The sequence below is a fragment of the Apis cerana genome, linkage group LG3 (assembly GCF_029169275.1).
Source record: "Apis cerana isolate GH-2021 linkage group LG3, AcerK_1.0, whole genome shotgun sequence".
NCBI classification, from domain to species: domain Eukaryota; kingdom Metazoa; phylum Arthropoda; class Insecta; order Hymenoptera; family Apidae; genus Apis; species Apis cerana.
In genome coordinates, this window is record NC_083854.1 from 502,813 (window position 1) to 520,393 (window position 17,581).

At 22.7% G+C, this 17,581-nt stretch overlaps 1 protein-coding gene and 1 long non-coding RNA gene across 2 annotated transcripts in view; both read right to left on the reverse strand.

The window, feature by feature from the left end:
* LOC108004067 (afadin) overlaps nucleotides 1-17,581 on the reverse strand; it is a 48,495-nt gene that overhangs the window by 27,747 nt on the left and 3,167 nt on the right. Inside the window, exons 2-19 of the mRNA XM_062073251.1 lie at nucleotides 13,595-13,706; nucleotides 13,318-13,510; nucleotides 12,916-13,200; nucleotides 12,539-12,822; nucleotides 10,649-10,751; nucleotides 6,690-6,786; nucleotides 5,505-5,799; nucleotides 5,204-5,322; nucleotides 4,486-4,797; nucleotides 3,917-4,196; nucleotides 3,034-3,690; nucleotides 2,675-2,923; nucleotides 2,459-2,599; nucleotides 2,180-2,245; nucleotides 1,596-1,669; nucleotides 1,360-1,478; nucleotides 803-952; nucleotides 135-280 (exon numbers count right to left, since the gene is read on the reverse strand). Coding sequence (XP_061929235.1) covers nucleotides 135-280; nucleotides 803-952; nucleotides 1,360-1,478; nucleotides 1,596-1,669; nucleotides 2,180-2,245; nucleotides 2,459-2,599; nucleotides 2,675-2,923; nucleotides 3,034-3,690; nucleotides 3,917-4,196; nucleotides 4,486-4,797; nucleotides 5,204-5,322; nucleotides 5,505-5,799; nucleotides 6,690-6,786; nucleotides 10,649-10,751; nucleotides 12,539-12,822; nucleotides 12,916-13,200; nucleotides 13,318-13,510; nucleotides 13,595-13,706 — 3,682 coding nt within the window. The remainder of the gene's footprint in view (nucleotides 1-134; nucleotides 281-802; nucleotides 953-1,359; nucleotides 1,479-1,595; nucleotides 1,670-2,179; nucleotides 2,246-2,458; nucleotides 2,600-2,674; nucleotides 2,924-3,033; nucleotides 3,691-3,916; nucleotides 4,197-4,485; nucleotides 4,798-5,203; nucleotides 5,323-5,504; nucleotides 5,800-6,689; nucleotides 6,787-10,648; nucleotides 10,752-12,538; nucleotides 12,823-12,915; nucleotides 13,201-13,317; nucleotides 13,511-13,594; nucleotides 13,707-17,581) is intronic.
* LOC133665868 (uncharacterized) lies at nucleotides 14,400-15,331 on the reverse strand. Its single transcript, XR_009829299.1, has 2 exons — nucleotides 14,773-15,331; nucleotides 14,400-14,664 (listed from the first exon to the last, which is right to left on the reverse strand). It is a non-coding gene; the product is annotated as an uncharacterized LOC133665868 (long non-coding RNA).

The following is a 17,581-nucleotide window of genomic DNA, read 5'->3' on the forward strand; positions in this document are numbered from 1 at the left end:
CCTTCTTTGCTGATTAATTGTATATCATAGCGTTTGATCACAACGCGCTGCATACCTCGTAATGAGTTTAATATTACGAGATAATCTTATGAAATATCAACTATGATGTTAATCATGCCATTATAAATACTTACGTTATTTTCCAATTGGTATTTATCGAATTGATTGCTTGAGAATGGAACTGATGATATTTCATCGACTTGATCGATATAGGGTATTGAATCGAGAGAAAAACTATTACATTTGATGTTTACTGTAGCCGAAGAATCCGAGTTTGAGTCTAAAATAATCGATGTTTAAATATTTATATTTATCGATTAAATGAATGAAATGAATTGACAAACTTCCAAAACAAGTAGCAAATTTCTTTTTTCGTATTAATTTTTTTGTTTGGTTAAAGTGCATGCATTATCTCTCAAAATATCAAAATTATGTGTAAAATAATATAATAATTTTGATATAAAAATATCAAAATTATAAATATCTGAAATCATAATCGAAAGACAAAAGTAAATTTGTGTTACTGCCATCACCATTATTATCAGCCACCATACACCACTTATTCTAAAATTATAAATTATAACTTTTTCTCGCTTTTTCCCCAAATATTTTATCGGTTTGTTAATATTATATTTATAAAACTATATATTTTTTAATAATGAATGACAGTTTCTTAATTTTCTAAAATTTGTAAATTTCTGAATATTTTGCAAAGATTACAATACTAATTCGAAACGAAATTAGAGAAATTTAAAATATTAAAATTTCACGCCTTTAAAACAAATCGAAAAAAGAATCGCACCTGGTACCGAATCGATTGAACGTTCCAAATCAATCGCGTGCCTTGGAACATTCAACAAATTACCCATTGAATGTGATGTAGATGATTGCTCGTTCATTTCTTGCGCCGTTGAAGCTTCCAAGTTTTCGGACTTGGGTCGAATCTTGTATGCTGATCAGGAATAATTAGTTAGTAAAGCGTTAATTAAGCATTCATATCTCGTTGTTTCGCGAGAGCCAGAATACGAAAAATAAAATGGCGTGCAATGATGAACAATGCGAGCGAGAACAATATATAAAAGCGTTATCAAGCGAACATTCTGCAGTTAGCAAATTGAAAGCATCGCGAAAGTGAATTAGAGTTGATTCTTTAAATTCAGATTGATTATTTCAGTTTTTTCCTCTTAATTACGCCGTTTTCTTAAATTCGTTGTCTCACTCTCACAATATACACTTATTTCACCACAGATCTCTCGTTTTGTCATTAAATCGAAACGAATTATCAAACGGTGAAACAATATAATTGAATCAATTTGTAAAAAAAGTTTAAATATTTTATAATAAACAAAAGATACATACCTCTGTTCATTACTGGTGATGGTTGTGACAATAAAGTAGCTAAACCATGGTATATGGCACCTTGCTTAGCAACTTCAAGTGTGACTATTGGACCAGTGCGTACTAAATATTCAGCAGCCCTATAAAAAAACAAAATCAATATTAATAAACTTATATGAAAAAAACTAACATGAAGAATATTTCTGCAACAGTTTTGCGATTATTACATAATTTTTAATTTTTTTTGTATCACTTACTTTTCCTGAGTAATTCCTACTAAACTTTGTCCATCCACTTTTAATAGTTGATCACCAGCAGTCAATCTACCATCCTGCAGTTCATACATATGTATTTTGATATTGCAAAAAAAAAAAAAAATACAAAAAATTCAATATTAATTAAAGTAGGCATATATTTTTATCATATAAAATATATGAAAATTAATAATAAAAATGAAGAAATAAAATATATCTACAAGATGATTCACGAAATATCTTACTTTAATTTTTGTTATTATTGATATAAAAATTTTTTAGATAGAATTGAATAGTTTCAGAAAGATATTATATTATTAATTTTTTTATATTTTTTTATAATATTTATATAAATGTATAAAAGATATGTGAAAATTATTTTAAAAAACTAATGACATCAAAATGTATTTTTTCTGAAACCATTTAATTCCATCAATCATTTATTTTTTTCTTGTAAAATTTTTTTCACAATGAATAATGATAAAAATAAAGATGGTAATATCTAAACTATTCATATTCTATATCCTATAAAAAAAGATATTTTAATAAATAATAGATATATCAGAAAGTAAATAATATTTACTCACAGCATCAGCAGCACCACCAGCAACTACGCTCTTTATATATATTCCAAGTCTATCTTGACCAGCACCCTGAAAAATTCGAAATATTATATATCGAAAATATTTAAAATTTATAGAATTAGATAAAATTTATAGAATTTATAGAATTCTATTAGAAAATCTATATTCTATTACAAAAATCAAAATTTATTGTAAATATATACTAATAAATTTTGTAATATCGAAATATATATTTAAACATATGTATACAAATATAATATATACATATATATGCGCACATACCTTTGCCGCAACGATACTTAAACCCATTCCATTAGTAGATTTATGTAATTTTATTATATGTATCTCAGGCTGAACAATATTTGAACCTGCATGACAAGAATACCCTCCAGATCTATTACTCATTGCACTTGGACTGCGAAACTATTAAAATTTTAATCATTTAAAAGTTAATATCATTTAAAATATTTTTAACTATGAAAAAAAAAATTTTTTTACATTATTATGATGATCTATCATATATATAGTCCAGTATCCACTACTAGTAGGTTGTGATGCCATACGACAAAGACCATCTCGTTGTAATGGCGCTAAAAATTCTGCTAATCCTGGAGGTACACCACGAATAACTTCGCAACTATATCCATCTTCGGGAAGTAAAAGTGCCAATGCGAGTGTAGGTTCTTCCTCAAGTCGAATCTCCCTACCATCAGCACGTGCTAAAGTATCAGCCACACTTTCTGCTACCTAGAATTTGATTGAATTTAATAGTAAAAATTCTAATCTGTTTTCATTTTTTTTTATCATATTTTCTTTTACGCGATATTTATTCTATTTAATCACAAGTATCAACTTACTCTGACTACATTTTCAATCAATTCTGCCGGAAGTCTTGGTTCATCAGCAGCTGGTTGATATTTTTGCAACAATGCTCGGACTTGAAGAGAATTCAATTTAAAACAAGTAGAACTTAAAGTAGCAAGTTCCTCTGCATTATATTTTGGCGCTTGTAAAAGATGAGTCGCTTGCATAATTGTTGCTAAGTGACATTGACTCGCGAGTTCTAAACCTTGTCTTTCAGCCCAAGTTTCAAGAGCGTTCAGTCTTGCCTTTAATCTACGACCAAACCATCTAACACATAAGTTTGTGTTTGAAACTAATGCATTAAATGTAGTTGCATTTATTGTATGAAATAAATGACTAAATAGTTGAATCGTGAGCGCAGCATTTACTCTACATCGTCTGAGTAATGCCATCGTACTCGAAAATATTTGGAGAACACCAGCTTCTTTGGCAGGTTCATCTGCATCAGCCATAAATTGTGACATTGCCGGCGCTAGTTCTAAGGAAATGCATCGAACTAGCGACGCGAAAGCTGTATGCACTGCTTCTGTCAAAATATCCTGTGCCCTCGTCGAAAATGCTCCTACATGACGATCGTTTTTCAACATATGTAATAATTCTGAACCATTTGCTAACCATAATGCCAATGAAGATGCATCCATATATCTTTCCTATATAAATTATAATAATAGATAAATAATATAAAATTTTGCTTTGAACGAAACAAAAATAAAATAAAATTAATTAATTTAATAAAAATTATAACTCAGTAATGAATACTAAAATTTTGAATCTATTTATTGTCTAATTTGAATATTTAAATTGACATGAACAATATCAGTTTTTAATAAAACATCATCGATTATTTATTTTTTTTTTTGTATTATTTTAAATTACCTGTATTACTCGTTGAATCATGTTAGCGACATTTGCCAACATCACAGTCAATCTGTGAGCTCTCTCCGTTGGTTGTAATTCTGGTCTATAATGTGTGCTTGCACGATATCTTGCTGCCAGGTAAAGCGTATATGTTGGAGCCAATTTAAATTGAGGTGCTGATGGTTCAACGTCTGTAATTACTGCATGAAAAAATGTTTCTTCCGTTTCTTCAAGAAATTCTAAAACAGCTGGTAAGATTGGGTCCGTTCCTCGTGGTTGTCGATCATTCTGTAATGTTCTATCGAAATAACAATATTCAATGTTACTCATAATTCATATAATCAAATTTGTTTTAATTTCGTTTCTTCATTAAATTCGTATATTTATAGCAGAGATTATTTTTAAAAAACACATTCATATCTTATATTTGTATTACATATTTTGAGTTTTATCTTATTATGTCTCGTTTTAATTATATTTATTTTAACTTACCCTAAAGAATCCCATCTTTGATCGAAAAATCCATTCTTAACAATAGACATTTCTCAAACTAAATTTTTTTGATGAAAAATAAAAGCTATTGTTACCTGTTACCGTCTCTGCTGCTGGTAAGACTGGCAGTCTCAACGTTTCCATCGAGATCAAATGTAGTTTCATAATTATGAATTGATTCCAATGCATGCGTTGGACTTCGAGTATGACATACAGTAACAGCAGCAACAGGAATGGGTGTAGACTTGTTTGGACTAGACGAATGAATAACTTGGTCCTGAATTGATTGGCTCTGAATTTGAACTTGATTCTGTCCATTATTTGAAGTTCCGGATACTGATCCATATCTTTCTATGTTCGTATCTTGATTGGCCAAGTCTGGGGAGCGTCTACGGTACAAAAGCAGGCTGCGTGCAGGCAAAAAGAAGCAAACTAGGAAACTACAAAGAGCTAAACTCTTTCCTTCATGAACAAGAGTGGAAAGAAACGGAAAAGGAAAGAGAAAGGAAGAAGAAAAGAAAAAACGAAAGAGAGAAAAATTGTCGTGCAAACATTGTGAAAAGTGTGCTCGAAAAATATATACAATATTGTTTCACACAAAAAATTATTTTGGTAATATTATTATAATTCAACATCGATTTTATATTGTTTTATTGTTATTTTCATTTCTTTTTTTTTCCCCGCGCTTTAAAAAATATAATTAATTTATTTACTAATAAACTAATCGTTTTATCTACTTATCATTATCTACTTATAAATTTTATCCCATTTACATATATGTACATATTAATAAATATGAAACAATGTACTTACCGGTCATAATTATATTCGATTTGTTTTCCAGAATCATGTCGTTGTCTAATTCGTTCATCAGATGCTGGATCGATGAATTTAAAAGTATGTAATCTGCCAAATTTCACAATTGCTCCATTCTATATAAAGAAAAAAAAAATAGAAAAAAAACAGAAAAAAAGAAAAGAAAAACAAAAAAAAATTACCAAAGAATAAGACATGAATAAAATAATATACTAGATTTTATAAGATATAATATAAACACTAATACTGAAATTCTATTTCTAATAGAAAAAAATATTTAATATTACATGATATATACCTGAAGTATTGTTGTTTGATGTATCCTCTGATTATTTACGTAAGTATAAGCATCTCTGGAACAAGGCGTAAGAGTGACAATATTTTCAGTAAAAGCAATTACACAGTGCCTCGGCATAACCATTGGTCCTGTCAAAGTGAGAGTTTGAGCTTGAACTGCCTGTGGACCTATTGGTCTTTCTGAGCCCACCTCCGTCACGTTTGGTTGTAACCGATGTCGTACACCGGCACCGTTTGGAATTTCACTACCATCAGGATTTAATTCTAGTAAAAAAGGTAATCTTTCATCTTCGTATCTGTAAAGCAAATAAAAACATATATTAAAATTATTATAATGATCATTTCTGATCGTTTTTCGTTAATATTTCCAATAAAAAATTTATGACATTTTATTGCATATAATTTATGGCATATTCAATAAATTCATTTGCATATTTAAAATATTCATTTTAACTATATACATGCGATTATTTTTGTAAATCAAAAAAATGTTTCAGATAAAAATATTTTAATTAGATTTATATTAAAATTATATTATTCAAAAATACATAATAAATATTTCACTTTGATCATGAATTTTCCTGTGAAGGAAATTTTTAAATGGAATCCTATATTTTTTATTACACATCTTTGTAATTTATATATTTTTAAAATATTTACTTATGAATATATTTTTCTTAAACTGTTATTAAGTTATTAACTTTTAAAATTTACTTGTTACGAAATTATATAAATATATGATATATGCAATTATATAAATAACTAAAAAGATAAAATTATATAATAAAAGAATTCTATTTAAAAATTTAAATATGATATTCATAGAACAATTCAAGATTATCCTAAATTCAAATATTATCATCAAAATGTCTTTTAATACCATATAACTTTTATCTAAAATATTTTTTCATATCTTATAATATTTACAAAAATAATTACATGTATATATTTAAAACAAACATATGTATTTAAAACAGAAAGTTCCAAAAATATGGAAATATTTTTCAATTAAAAATTTCTGGAATAATTTCAACATTTTTCTTTATAAAAACTGTATAATATATTTAATATTCTTTGCTTTAGATATTCCAATCAAAATTAATGAAAGATTTAAATAAATTTTTTTCTTCTTATATATCAAAGAGTTTTCATAGTATTAATTATCGTTATGATTTTTGCAACAAACCTGCAATCTAATTCATTCCACTTGCCACTTGGTTTTTTCTTGCGTTTCCGAGGCACATAATCGGAAGGTCTTCTTCGTACGTGAAACATAATAGAACCTGTAAATAATACATTTGATCAATAAATATTTTTAAATAATAATTATTAAATAATAATATTTTTTCAAGCTATATATGATTATGAGTATTTTTATTTAAAAATTAATTTATAATATATTTAAATAATATATCCCATCACTCTTATCTTATAGTTTGCTTTTATACATTTATATTTTTATTATAAGAATTTCAAAAAGAAACAATCGTTTCTTTTTATCTTCAAATATTTTTTATTGTATAAAATACAATTATTGAATCCTAATAAATTATAATAATGGAATCGCAAAAAAAAATAATAGCAATGGTTTTACATTATTTCGTTATATTATTTTATATCATTATACTATTATTAATTACTAAAAATAATTTATTATTAATTAAATTATTTTTTTATATATATCTTTATAATCAGTTAAAATATAAACAATAAATACAGTCCCTAAATTTAAACGAGTATAAAATTGAAAAATTATTAATAATTCATTTTTTGAAAAAGAATATTTCTTAACATGATAAATTCTAAATTTTATTTAGATTTCAATCTTCATTTTTATCAAATAAGATTATATTTTTAACTTTATAATTAAATTTATATTAAGATATACTAAAAATTTAAATATGATCATATATTAATGTTTTTTATTAAATATTCGTATAAAAAATTTCACTTAACAATTCTTCAAACATCTTATTTCATATCTTCACATATTTTGTTTCATGTAAATAATATTAATTTATAATCAACAAAGCATATATATATAAGTAAAACAAATAAAATTTGTTTATTTTCTTTCAAACTATTGCAGATATCGATGTTTTTTCTTAATTATATTAAATTATAATAAAATTAACCAATTTATAATTGAAATCATTTAGTATGTAAAAAACTTTTAATAACATATTCCTTGAGATCTCAAAAATCCATTTATATATATATATATATATACATATATATGTATATTCATATACATTTTTTTATTTAGTCATAATAAGAAATATTTTTCATAACTGCTTTAAAAATATTTTATTAAATGTCCTCATTCAATTGCAAATATATGTTCGTTTTTATAATAATAATTTGTTATTGTGAATTTAATAATATTACTATAATTATATTTTTATTTTCATATTTGTTTATAATTCTTCTTTGTTTTTCTTTAAAATCTTTATTTAATTTTCTAGATACAAAATAAAAATTTTCAAATAAATATATTGTTTTATTAGAAATATTACAATCAATAAAATTAATATATTTTTATAATTATTAATTAATATATATTTTATTTTAAAAAATAGTTTCATTATAAATAATATATTATAAATAATTTTTCGTTAGAAATATTAACAAAATAAATATATTTTTTAAAAAAATAGAAAGACAATTTTTTAAAATTTCAAAGAGTATATCAGAAAAGATTGTTATATATAATTAACGCTTTTAAATCATTTTAATTTAAAAAAAATATATATTAATAATTATAATAGTTTTAATGTATAATTATATTATATATATAGTTATAGTTTTATAATTACTTGTTTAAAATATAATAATATTGTTTATAATATATATAATATAAATAGTTTATAATAACTATTTGTTATTTCATTTTATATATCACTATTTTATTAGTCATAAATGTCATTTACGACAATACACATATGTACGACAATAGTCATATGTTCTATCTTTCACATGCTAGTTAACCTACATTAATCAACATATATTCACTGACACTAATACAGCTTCTTATCTCGCTATTTCAAGCAAGCTATTCTATTCGTTGTCTTCTTAAAACAATCAGTTTTAGAATTTATTGAATTCAAAATATCTAATATATAATAAATTCTTTAAAAAATACTCATTTAAAAAATTCTATTATATTTTAACAATCATCAACATATTGAAAATTTATATTGAAAAAACAGTATCATCAAAAAAAAATAGTTCATTTTCTTGAATATTAATTTAAAAAGAAAACATAACGAATTCTAAATATCTATACTTTTCAATAATAAATATGTATATAGTATATATATATATATATACTATATATAATATAATATATACTATATTATATATTATATTATATATGTATATATAATATAATATATAATATATATTATATATAATATATAATATATAATTATGAAATATATAATATATATTTATATAATATAATATATATTATATATGTATATATAATATAATATATAATATATATTATTGATCAAATTTATCTAATCATAATGGAATTATATTATGAAAAATACAATAATTAGAATTTTAAAAAATTTTTTTAAAAATTTTTAAAAATTTATACAATCACCGAAGATTTTTACAAACAAATAATTACTATTATTACTAAATAAAAAATAAATTTCAAGATTCTTACGTCTAATTCCCCAATCCATCATTGTGTATAAAAATTGTCAATTTCTTTTACGTGGCTCCTGAAAATATATATGCGTATGCGCATTCATCTATAGTCCTTTTTTCGATCGATTACTTCAATTTTAACCCTTTAAATTTCACTTTTATAATCAGAATTACAGTAAAAAATAGAAAACTATTACATTCTCTAAATATCTTTTACGTTTTTATTGCAATTTATATGTTTTATTACAAACATATTTTAAAAACCAGGTTATGTATTTGACATAGCACTTAAAATTTTATTATTGATAATACTTGTGCATTAAAGCTTTTCTTTTAATTTTCGAATACAACAAATGTGCTTTATTAAGATAAATAATATAGAAAAAAAAAAAAGAAAAAGAAATCACAAATATATTTTTAATTAAGAATTCTAAATTAATATGTTATTATAAAAATATAAATATAAGTTTTCAAAGAAAAAAAGAATTTAAATTTGTTCATTTATAGGTTTACTATTTACAAATTCATGACGTATAAAATTGTCTCAATATACTTTTTAATTCTTTAGCGCATATCATTTGATATATTACATTATAACACGCAATATTTTTTTATATTCAATGACAAATTTTTTACCAAACAATTCAAAATGTTGATTCATCTTGATTATTGTATACAGATCTAAACATTCCACGCAAACAATAAAAAGAAGAAAAATAAAAATATCTTTTTCCTAAATTTCTTTACGACATAATAGTTCACAACTGCCAACAAAAGTAACGTTAAATTACGTCACAATGTTGCGCGACTTTAAGCATTTCAGTCAGAAACAAGAATCGGTGGGCGGTTCTCCAGACAACTAGGCGCGCGCGCTTGCTTATTATACCTATTGACTTATGTACATATATGAAACAATACGGCGCAAATTAAGTTTGAAATACGATTGTATTGATATATATACATATAATTCTAATTTTTCAATAATTTTTAATTTTTTTATTTCACATTATTTCTTGATTATTATTATTTAACTTATTATTGTTATTATATAACTTATTATTATTAAACTTTTTGATTTAATTGTATGTTAATATATTCATAAGAGATATACTTTTGGAAATCAAAAATGTTAAGATTTATTTAACAAGTTATAAACAATTTAAATTCGTATTAAATGAAGCAAGATAAAAATAAAGATAGAAATAAATTGCGATAGCAATAGAGATATCTCTATGATCTGACTGTATGTGCATTTTTTATCTAAACAAACTTATAAACTTCTATTGCTTATAAAATATTTATTAAATAAATCTTAACCAATTTCCAATTTTTTTTATTTGTATATCAATTTTTATCTTTAAAATCAATTTTTTAAAATGAATACATAAATATATAAACATTCCATTTTATTTCTCTATTAAAATCAATTAAATTCTCAATTAAAAATCTTATCAAGTTATTTTCATTAAAAATACCAATACGTACCGCGAGTAGAAGAATGATTCATAAGAATAGCTAAAGGACATTCGTCATCGTCCAGTATATATTCTTGTTGGGTTCCTCCATTAAGATTATTTTCACTATTTACCTACATACAACATTTAATTTCTTATATATATGTATATTAAATACATTTATTTTTATAGAAAAATTACTAAATTTAGAAAATTGTTACTATTGAATTATAATCTAAATTTGAGCTTTATTATTTTCAAAATTGTAGATATCTTCTATACTGATATTATGATTCCACCATATTTATCATAAACAATCAAAATTTTTTCTAATCAGAAATAACTACAATTTAATTTTTTTTAATTTCTTCTATAAAGTTGAAATGAAATAATGAATATTTCTCATGACATGTAACATAATTAGAACTTTCTTCTGTAATTCTGTAATAAGTTCTCTTATTAACAAGATTTTGTTTATTGCGATAATTCTTTCTATATCTAAAAATTAGATTAAATTTAATTTCTATATAAAAATAATTTTTTTTAACCATATTTTTGTATATTCAAAAAAATTCGAATCACAAAAAATGCAGTTGAAAACAAAAACTTTAAGAATATATTTAAAATATGATAGAAGTAATAGAATTACTATATTAATTTAATTACTATATTATATAATGTAAAAAGAATATTTTTTATTCTCCAAAAAATGAAGACCAAATTTAAATTAATTTATTTATATTATAATAAAATAAAAAGATTTTGAAATATGTTTAATAAATTAATTTACTAATAAATATATTTTGAATTTTTTTTCTCATATCTTAATTATATCATATAACATATAATATATATTTGTTTCGTTTAAATAAATATGCTCGAATCGAAAAATTAAAATTATTAAAAAAATGTTTTAATAGTTATTTAATTCAAAGGAAGATATCATATCATATAAACAATTTTTTTATAAGTAAATCAATAATGAGAAAAATATCAAGATTAACTTCATTTTTTAAATATAGAATATATATATAGAACCATATAATTTTGAATTTATTAATTAATTTATTTAAATATTTTTTTTAAAATATATTAATATGTATAGAAAAAATATATCTATTTATATCGAAATATTAATTTTTCAATTAAAAAATTTGAAGACTGAAAAGATAATAATCAATTTGAAAAGAACTTTTGAAAGAAATTTGAAAAGAAGAAGAGAAATTAATTTTAGTTCTATAGGAAAAATTTCACTGAGAGATATATAGAAATAAAATACACATATTTATCAATCATTTCTTTTGATTAAACAAAATGGTAGAATATAATGCTTATATTAAGCAATAATAAATAAAAATATTTAATCAATAAAGAAAATATATATTTTATTTTTATATTTTTATATATTTTTATATATTTATATATCTTCTCACATTTTATCTTACTAAATTAATCACAAAAAATAAAAATGTCATCTTTTCAGTTTCAAATTTTAATTTTTAATTTCAATTTCGTTTTTGAATACAAAAATACAATATTTGAATTAAAATATTTTCTAAATAAATGATTTTTCAATTTATATAAATAGGTAAATATTTTTTATACGAAATACTCAAATAAATCGATTACATTCAAAATTATATGTTTTATTTAAAAAGTGAAGTTGATTTTAAAATCTCTTTCATTATTTAATTTACAAAAAATGATTTGCATTCCCTTTACCAAATACTAAATAACTTTATTAACCAAATAATTTTATTAAATTTTTTTTTTGATCATTTTAATTTCTCTGAAATAATGAAATATTCGTATTCGAAGCGAATTCCGTTAATAAAATATTTTTATACTATTCATAAAATATATATATATAAACCAAAACTATTTTTCTAATAAATAAATCGTAAAAAAATATTCAACTGACCTGTACAAGACAATATTGTTGTGGATCAACTTTCTCTAAACCATATTTAGAAAGCATTTCTCGTACGACCTGAACTGCTGAATCTCGAACACTTAAAAGCAAAGTTTTATATGGAACATCTTTGCAAAGTGCTTCACCATAAATTTTTAATGTTCCTCCAGTATCAGGACCACCATCTTTACTACGAAATTGTTGCAATTTTCTCTCCAATTTTTGTTGACGTCGTCTTCTCATCACAGCTTCTGGATTTGAAATACTTCTGGTAAAGCTTGTTTCAGGTAACTCTAAAACAACAACATTATCGTATTATATTGTACAATATATTTCAATTTCAACATATCATTTCACAAATATTTAATTTTATTCATAACTTATACCTGTATAAAGTTTTTCAGCCACTCCATTTTGATCAACGGGTATACTATTCTCATCTTGTTCTAAACTCTTTAAACGACTCAGTTTTTCTTGTTTTTTCATTTGTTTCTTTTCACGTTTACTCAACTTTCTACGAAAACTAGATCCATCCGAAGAAGAGAAACCAACACCTTGAGCGTTAGTTTTATCATCGATTCTTCTTAATAAAAAACGTCCCTCGCGATCATCGATGTGCCAATTTAATTGCACTAACAATGGTTTCTCCTCGAGTCCAAGCTTACGCTCTTCTATAAATAAAATAAATGAAATAATAAAAAGAAATAAGAAAGAGAATGAATGAAATTGTAATTAATTGTACATAATATTTAAATTTAATATAAATTTATTATCTTTATTACACTTACCACCATTTTCATGAATTTCATAAAGTGCGTATTCTGGAACTGAAAGCATTCGCATATCTGGACGGAACTTTTCAATAAGAGTTTCGATGACCGCTTGACTTGTTGCATCCGATGCTACTCTAATACATTTCGTTGCAACTTTCTGACCACTATCTTGAAAATAAAATCTCATTACCCCATGAAATTCCAAGTCCTGAAAAAAACAAATAAATATTGTATATACATTTATTGAATCTAAGAACAGGAAAAATCTGACGTGATTGATATAATAATTTACCTCATTTGGTTCTGAGAGTTCAAATAAATCTAATCTATTAGCGTTCCATTGTTGAATAACGCCGCGCAGAGCTTCGCGCTCAGCTTTTTTATTTGCCAATTCTGTAGCCATTCTAAAATTAATATATATACATTTATACATATATATATATATATATAACCAAAAATAAACATGTTTTTGTCAATATATAATATATAGTTTTTATCGTTAAGTTTTTATTAATAATGTTATACATCCATCATTGTATTGTACATATTTTATTATATTTCAAATATAAATAAAAATTTAAAAATATTTCAAACATTCAGATAAAAATATTTATTCCAATTGTATTTGTTTTTTATGCTTAATTATTTATTGATTAATCAATTCTCAAGAAAAACTTATTAATGTGTTCAAAATTATATTTAAATATTTTAATAATATTTTAATTATTCTTTAATCAAATTTTTTAATCGATTAAATCTATAAGATAACAAGTGAAATTTTATTTTTGTTTATAATCAAAAGATTTCATTACACAAATGTTTTATTATGGTACATTTAAAATAATTTTTTCTATTAAATCAAATTAAATTAATCAAATTAAATTACAAATTAAAATATTCTCATAGTATATCATATAATTTTTAAACTAATATTCGTTCTTGATTATGCATATACACATATTATGCATATACAAATAATATATTATATAAACAATTCTTGATTGAACAAAAACAATTCTTCTATAATGATTATATACATATAAGCAATTCTCAATTATCGAAGAAAAATGTTTTTTATATCAAATGTTATTTTTACATTAGATATTTAATATATATATTTTTAAAAATCATACATAATTTAAGATTTGCAATACATCAAAAAAATTATAATTGACTAATAAAGTGAAAGAAGTTATGTTACAATTGCCAAGAAAAGAGTCGGTTTTTGAATCGGTTGTAATCGACTCGCTTCGGATATTCTCGGTAATGTTCGAATAAAATCGGTTTAAGTCGAAGTGAAACACGTCCAACGAATAAGTTGCATACCATGCATTCCAATCTTCTTCGACACAGTCTTAAAGCCTTAAAAGTGCGCTTGAGTAATTTAAACACGCTTGAGTACCTCTCATATACAATACATTTAGTAATTTCCGCGATTTTTCGCATGCTTCTTTTTCTCATATCACTTACATTTTTAAATATTTCGTTGTCCTCAAATTTTTTATACAAGAACACACCTATATACAGTATTATATATTATGTGCCTTCATTATATGCTTCTCTTCCATCTGTCTCACGCATATGTACTTGCATATACATATCCATTCTGAATATATAATTAAATATTCATATGTTTATAATATGAAGAATAAAAATATAAAATGAAAATATAAATATTATATAATTATATAAAACGATCTATACTTTATCAATTATATAAAAGATTTTATTTCCTCTCTTCTTTTTTATTTTATTTTATTTTATTTTATTTTTTTTACGTAAAAACACAAATTTAAAAACAAATGTTATTCATATTTTTGTAGGTTAATGACTAATAACTAATATAATAATGCAATAACCAAAATAATACAAAATAATACAATATATAGAAAATTTCTTAAAAGAATTTCTTGTGAGAGAATCATATTAAGATTCAAAATATATTCTCTTTATACAACAAATACAATTGAAATAATAAAAAAAAGTTATAAAAAAAATTGGAAGAGGACAAAAGATTAATATGACATCGTACTTACTCTTCCGAGACTGTCATTCTTCTAATATGGTCAAGTAAAATATAAAAAAAAAAATGATCTATCCAAATAAAACTGAACACTTCAAAAGAAAAAAATATCTTCTTGATTTAAAGTTCAGAAATATATATTAAACGAATTATTAAATATGAATTTCCAAAAATAATAAATATAAATTGTTCTTATTAGGAAATATATAATTATTTTTTATAACGATATGAAACATTCTCTTCTTTAATGCACATATAAGTTTCATAAATTCAATAAATATTATAAAAATATGTTTATAAGAACTTGTCGATTATTAAACATTTTTTTTATCTTTCAAAAAATATTTACAGTTAAACATAAATATATAATGATGAACTTATAATCCACTTCGTAAGCGGGAAAAAATTTTAAGATTTTTATAACTATTATTCAATTTGCAAATCACACTTTTTTTATTTTAGTTAATAATTAATAATTTTCAATATTGAAATTGCTAATAATTTCACAGTGAGCATTATAAAAATAAACGCCACACCCAAAGTTTTTTTATTTTACACATTACAAGTACTACGTATACCCAAACTTATTCCTTGCCGCGTAATTACTAAACTGACCACACGAGCAGACTGAAAGCTTGGTCCTCAAGAGTGGGAGAACATTGAACCTTCTGTACAACGTTTCCTTCACCAACGTTACATTATTCTGTATCTATTCCTCTTCTTTCAACCAACTTTTACCCCTCCTATACCTTTATGCTATTCACTGTCATACTATGATATATACAACTTAGTCTGATCTACTCCGATTCATACTGCTTCGTTCCATTCTATTCCATTCTGTTCCATTACGTTTCAATGTATTCCGTTTCGTTCCGTTTTGTTTATTTAGTTAATTTTGTTAATTTAGTTTTGTTTAGTGTTTTGTTCCGTTTCATTCCGTTGTATTTCGTTATGTTCCATTATGTTCCGTTGTGTTTCGTTGTGTTTCATTTCGTTGCATTTTGTCCTGATCCATTTTGTTTCGTTTAGTTGCGTTTTGTTCCGTTTCGTCTCATTAAGTTGATAATATGTAATATACGTATAGAATATTTTGATAAAATTAAGAAAAGAAAATTAAAGACTATATAAGAGAAAATTAAAACAAATAAAAGATGATATAGAAAAATATTTGTTGAAATTTATTTTTTAAATTATAAACAATTTAATTTTTTATTAGATGAAATATATGAAAATAGAATATGATATATAGAATTGTGACATCATTTCACAAATTAATTTAAATAAATTAAATTAATTATAAGTTAAGAACATAAACAAAAAAACATAAAAATGGACATTTTTGTTTTAATTTCTGGCTTTGTTTTAATCTCTAAAATGATCTTTTCTATTTATTTTCTCCGAATAGTATAAGATAATAATCACATAATTAAATATATATGCTATTAATTTACTACAATTTTATTTTACTACAATATTTTTGTTGAAAATAGATGCTTAAATGATCTATTTATTATCCTCAATTTCTTGTTTATTTTGTTCACTTGAATATACTAAATAGATATGTATATTCATATGCACAAAATATATATTAATATAAATATATTATTATATTTAAAATATAATAATTTTTTTCATTTGTGCATTTAATCCTTTACATTATAAATTTTCTATATATATATATATATATATATATATATATATATATATATATATATATATATATATATATACATATATTTAATGCTATAATAATTAATTTGAATTATTTTCAGAAAATTCATATTCAATAAATAATATATTAATGGTTAATAATTATAATATATACTATATAATACTATATATACTATATATACTAATATTTAATATATTAATGCTATAATGATTAGTTTAGATTATTTTCAAAGAAATTCATATTCAAGATAATATTCAGAAAATATTTTAAAAAAAAAATTTTTTTAAGTTTGTATCAAGAAAATAAATTTTTAAAGAACCTACAGCAATATTTTGATACCCATATAGACCGTGAGAGTTTTGATATAATAGTTTTATTAACTGATAGAAAGACAATTCATAATATATCAATTATCGAAATTTTAAAGTTATATTATCTTTTTTGTTTAAGTTATATCTTTTGAGTTAAAGATATGAGCAAGAAATATTAAATGAAAGAAAAAAAAAATATTCTCATATTTATTATATGAATACAAATTATACAAATAATTTGTATTCATTCAAATATGATTATATTTGGTATAT